This window comes from Suillus subalutaceus (assembly GCF_016647625.1).
Source record: "Suillus subalutaceus strain FC151 chromosome Unknown DFJ58scaffold_364, whole genome shotgun sequence".
Classification (NCBI taxonomy): domain Eukaryota; kingdom Fungi; phylum Basidiomycota; class Agaricomycetes; order Boletales; family Suillaceae; genus Suillus; species Suillus subalutaceus.
In genome coordinates, this window is record NW_024540613.1 from 22734 (window position 1) to 28733 (window position 6000).

General features: G+C 45.3%; 1 protein-coding gene across 1 annotated transcript; it reads right to left on the minus strand.

The window, feature by feature from the left end:
* Positions 1–845: 845 nt before the first annotated feature.
* Positions 846–1281, minus strand: DFJ58DRAFT_737500 (P-type ATPase; the record flags this gene model as incomplete). The annotated part of the gene is made up of 2 exons (XM_041386944.1): positions 846–1035; positions 1085–1281. The coding sequence occupies 2 exons, from the start codon at positions 1279–1281 to the stop codon at positions 846–848; spliced, it is 387 nt and encodes a 128-aa protein (XP_041235110.1).
* Between the last annotated feature and the right edge of the window lie 4719 nt (positions 1282–6000).

Below are 6000 nucleotides of genomic sequence, written 5' to 3' on the forward strand. Positions count from 1 at the left end.
GGGGCACAGCGCACGAGCTGAGGCCAAAGCCCTTCGGATCCGATACTACTTGAGTACGGTCTTAACACTGAAGAGTACTGGCATCCACACCAAGCTCCGGTATAGCAAGGGCATTGGAGAAACACAAAAAAGCAGTGTCAGTCAGATCGCCCTTGATCATATGATCATGCATAGGAAGGTGGTTAGTGGTTGTGTCAAATTTCGCGCCGTTGCAAAGCCTTGTGATCTAATGGAGTGTGCCTTGAATACAGAAAATATGGCAGGGTTTTATGCCTTCATAACCCTCTTGTTAATTTCTTCGACACCAATATGTTATTGAGGAAGGCAATATTCTCTATCATCTGTGGGTCCATCAGCAAGCCAGTAACAAGAGCAGATACATTGTCCATCTTGCCATCTTTCCCACGGTCAATGTGCCTCTCTTGTCAGAACGTAGCATGGACATGCATCCTAACATCTCAATGGTCGCCATATTTTTGACCAACACCTGACCAATCAGCGGGTTAGATTGTGCTACAGATTGCTACAGAGTGCTCTGTAGCGCCCTGTAACAAATATGTTTTCCTGATGTGACATTTAGCCATGCGGCGGGCAACAACAGTTAACGAGAGTCCTACGCAAATTGGGAGGCATCAACTAAGGCATCAACTAAGAAGGGAATACAGACTTTCACTACTGGTCACCTACTTGGGGAATGAAAGCAATCAAGCAGCCAATTGAATTTATGATGGCAGAAGATGGGGTGTTATACCCAGGATACGATGTCCATAACCAAACACTGTATAGAAGCAGAAGAAAAAGAATGTGATATATGAAACAATTTTGGTGAAAAACCACATTTCTCTTTAGATAGTGGTAAGCTTGAACTTTGTTTCTCCCAACATCTTGACAAGGCAGCCCATAACAGTCCTACCTCCTGTGATGAACACAACTCCATGGCAAGTCCCTTGTATGACAAAAGTGGAAGTCAGTGTGAGATTACAAGTCTCCAGAGCATTCTTGGATGTTGCATCAAGAGCTCCCGGTACTGTTTCACTGCAATTGGACTTCAGCCAAATTCAAGCATGAAGGACAAGGAACAGACCTTTCACCCATCAGAAGAGAGCAATAAAAGCAACGGTTGGATGATGCCTGCACAATATGCATATTGGCTGGGACACGGTCACCAGCATTGAGCACAGCAACATCACCGACTACAATGTCAGTAGCTTCGATTATTTGCTGTTTTCCGTCCCTAATGACTGCAGCCTCATGCACACTTAGAGATTGTATTGACTTCATGATTCTGTTCGCGTTCCAATCAACTAAAGCACAGAATGTAGCAGAAATGACGATGAGAATGATCTGTAGTTGATGAGAAGGGGGAGAATTGAGCACTGGAGTTGAAAGTCATGAACCAACAGTACAGCAACACCAAGAGTAAAAGGTACAGGAGACCCAAGTGGTTCATATGAGAGCAAACATGTATATTAGAAAGTCACCTGTGGCGGGTGAACAACACTCATGATAGTCAAGATGAATAAGATCCACATGAGAAAATCAAAGCCACCAAAAATATAATTGAACATTTCTTCCAGTAGACAGTAGGTGGAGGACTAATGATATTCTTACCATCACACTCCCTGTGATGAACATCAGCAAGCTCCAAACCGACCATGGGATAACTGGAATACCAGGGTATATACTTTGTTGACACTCAGTAAATGGGCATCTATGTCTCCAATTGCATCCACTGGGTCTGGCGAGGATTTGGAGGTTGTCTGTTTCTCTTCGATGTGACCTGATAATGTACAGTGTAGAGACTCGCATTTCTGCAGGCCTGATATGGGGCTCATATTACAAATTCCGACAACTGGCCTTTATTGCATGACTTGCACCATCATCCACATCCGACTTCTACTATGTCTCTAGCCATTCTGCACATCACGCGCAACTTTCCTGCGAAACGCAGCCATAGGCTGCGATACTTTCCCGCACAATGTGCAGCATTCCCACGCTGCACACCTTGCACTTCGCACTTAGCCTGCGTCGCACATCATCCAGGAGCATCCATTCATCGTCCAGCCAGTTCCTTGGTATGTCCCTTTTCATTATCTGACTATATATGGCATATTACACTTCCTATTTCGTCATGGACCCATTACTTTACATCACTTACATACTTAGAGCACTCCCAATTCAGCTCCGAGCCCTGGGAAAGTGCTTAGGTAGAACTTACATACTCTCATGTTCGTTTTACACATCAGCTTCCTACCACTCAGTATCTTTCTACCACCATGTACTTGGCAGTTAGTTCCATGCAATGCATGTATCCATCAGTTGCCTATAGCTAGTGGCACAATCAGTATCCATCTAGATCTGCACTTTTCCTCTTATCAGTTCAGTATACGTCTTCTACACTTGTGCACTGCTTGCACTACCTTCCACACTTCGCTTTCCCGCGCGCGCCTTCAGCGCATTTCTCACACTTTCACCACCATTTACCAGGGTTGATCAGCATCATTCTGTGGATCCTTGCTTTCTTTGCTTCCCCTTTAGGGTCGAATGTTCTTGCATTCTGCGAGTATAGCAGCTAGGCAGAGCTGAGACTCACTTATATGGTAGGAGCACTTTATTCCATTCTGTGCCTGCCAGGTTGTGATTGCCACAACAGTATCTGTTCGTTGTTAGGTCAGTGATATACCGCTGTAGAGACTCGCGTTTCTGCAGGCTCATATGGGCCAAATTCACGCCTTTTTATGATGCACTCGATATCCTTGCAACGCGCTTCTCATATGACTTCCACGCAACGCACACTTTGGTGCGTACCAGCGCGTTCGAGTGCATTCAAGCGCGTTGCGGTGCACTTCGTCGCATTTCCTTAGGATCCGTCGCCTGTCCTCCGCATGTCCTGTCCTAGTCCTCCAAGGTCCATTGGTGCGTTTTCCCTTCATCAGAACTCATACTCCATCACGCAGACACTAGTACTTATCATCATATTTCGTTATGGACCCTGACTTACCTCACCATTTACCTTAGTACTCCCTATTCGGCTCTGAGCTGTGGGAACTCGCTTAGTGTACCTACACGTCACCATGTTCGTTTTCCTGTCACTTACTTCTGCTCCACTACCATCCAAGTGTATAGCTCAAGTTTCTATCTGAATACACCTGTTTCCCTCCTATTGGCGCTTTGACACCTTTAAGTGTCTACTTCCACATCTATCAAAGTCCTGATTCCCCCATTTGATTGCCACCTCTACTCAAAGCACTCCGTTGTAATCGCACAAAGTGCGCTTTGACATTGAAGCGCGCCTTTCCGCACTTTCCGCCTTATTAGCGCATTTAGGCGCCTTTAGCTAGCGCTCTTCACTTTTGGGTGCATTACTTGCCTCAGTGTCCCATTCAGGCTTCGAGACCGAACCACTGGTTATAGATCCCCCTCACCTTTCACTAGAGGAATCTTTCTCAGTCGCAATCCCCTTGGGACGACTTTCCACTCATATCCAGAGGAGCACTTGAGAGCCCACTTTCCACTCTTCCCCCTAGCACGCAGCTATCATTCCTCGCCCTCACCCGCGTGGGAGGTAGAGATGCAAACAGAATACAAACATGATTGGAATTCCATAACCATTGCCAGACCCGGGCTCAGGAGCTGATGGTGTCAAAGCAACGTGCATGAAGATCTTGCTTCTTCTTGTTATATATCACCTACCATCCTCAAGGCAATGCCTTGCTAGACCCGAGAATTCTTTAGTTTTCACCAAAGTGCTTTTGCCATTCCAAGTAATGCACATGGAAAACCTATCATGTGGGCATTGTCAGTGATCTAACATTGAAGATCTAAATCATTACCAGTTGCCAAGCCTCCAATTCCCGACTCCACTGGAACTTTTACCTACAACCTTCTGGCCATTGTCAACCACCGTTAGTTCAGAATGTCCAGCGTCTTCCATTTGTCCATTAGAAATTGTTAGTGGTCCAGGCCTGATCCCTGAGGAACAAAAATGATAACCTATGCTCTCCAGAGGAGACAACGAGAGTGAGACAGACACGTCATCTAGTATAATCACAATAGAAAACCCATCAAATGAAATACAACCCGTGAACAGAAGATAACACGAGAAGAAGCAGGAGCGATGATGAGACGTGAGAAGTGGAAGCGATGATGAGATTCACCAGTACAAATACTGTGGGATGATAGTGGGGATAATAAAGTGTGCCATGATAATCAGGATCTCAAAGAAAGAGAGTGGAGAAGGTACTTCAAGTCAAGGTAAGAAAACTATGTTCCAGGAGCTATCTGGTGAGCCGAGAAGCTACAACTAGGAAAGCTACAACTAGGGGATGCTACTGAATAACCCAAGTGAATGGGGAGCAATGTCATATACCATATACCCGGATACAGATCTGAAGATCTGGATCTCAGATCCGATCCAGATCCGATGGACATATCTGACGTCCGGGTCCACAGATCCGATCTGATTCTTATTTCATGTCCTGTTCATATAACTCTAACTATTGTTCATCTCCTTTCGGCATTCCTGTACACCGGTATACCGGTTATCCTTTACTTCCGTTATGCTTACTGATCCGCTACACTTACTGATCCGCTTTAACTTATACTTCATTCCCGGTTATGATTCATTATCCATCCGACTTACCGATATGCTGTGCACATACTTTGCTTATACTTCGTACATAGCCTCGTGTCCTTGCTTATTGATCATTCCGTTAGTTATCCATAGTATATAAACCCTTGTACATGCGCTTGTAGTAGATCAGTTCGAATATCATCTTAGATTGCACTCATTCTGTCTGGACTCTAAGTCCCTCCATTATCTGTCCGGACTTGAGTATGATACTCTTGTCTACTCCGAGACTTAGGATTGATTCCTATAGTCTATATATCCGTCTCTGTCTTCAGACAGTCCTCGCCCGTTAGTTTCTAGTTCGGATCCGATCCGGGTTAGCCGTTACTCTATACATTCAATATCCAGAAGACTTAACGGATCTGTTACGATACTTATCCGTCTCACTAGACGCGATACTCTAGCACTCTGAAATAAGGGGCAAGACTCGGGAAAGGGGCACAGCGCACGAGCTGAGGCCAAAGCCCTTCGGATCCGATACTACTTGAGTACGGTCTTAACACCTACACGACAACCTGAGGCTCTTGTGCCCACCAGTGGTGGCGCCAGTGGCCCTAGAGCATTTTGCAAGTGGCTATCGTGCCAACTGGTGGTGGCGCCCAGGCCACACAAGAGGTGGAAAAGAATATTAAGGGGCATGATATTAATAAATGGTAGAGAGGCTGGGTCTCTTGGACCATTTTTCCGTGACATAGAAAGTGGGTCTCATAGACCCTTTATAGGTACCAAAAAGTGCTGCCTGAGGGAGTGCGAAGTGCTCCTTTGGCTTCCTGTGCTGAAGGCACAGTGAGTATTTAGGATGAAGCCAAGGCCAGGAAGCTAAAAAGGAGCGCAAAGCGCTCCTTTTGCTTCCTGTGCCAAAGGCACAATGGGTGTTGGACTAGTTAACTATGGCTCTGGAGTGCGCCATGTTACTAACAAATGTTACAAATCAACCGCAAATTATTCACCGAGCCCTATGGCACTAAGTAAGGGTAGCGGTCTGGTAGATTCGATGAACATCACATGCATGTGACCAAGTGTGACACTGTGCAGACAAGTATCTCAAAAGTATGCCAAACTCATGCCAAAGCATGGTAAGTAGATTGAAGAATTTGGTATGATGAAGTTAAAGCATATTAAAAGCACAATGCAGCAACAAGTATTAAATGAGTTAAAAACACTAGCAGAGAATGTGTATTGTGTGAATTAATGTGTGGACAGGAGGGGATGACAATCAAACTCGAAGGCTATCTGAAGGAAAGTAGATGCACCTCGGGCCTCTATGTCTGCAGGAATAGCATTCAAGCAAAGACCTGCAATAGGGGTCCCAAAAAACATAGTTGCCATGCCCTGCTTCACTGATCAGTGTCAAAATTACATTTGAAAGG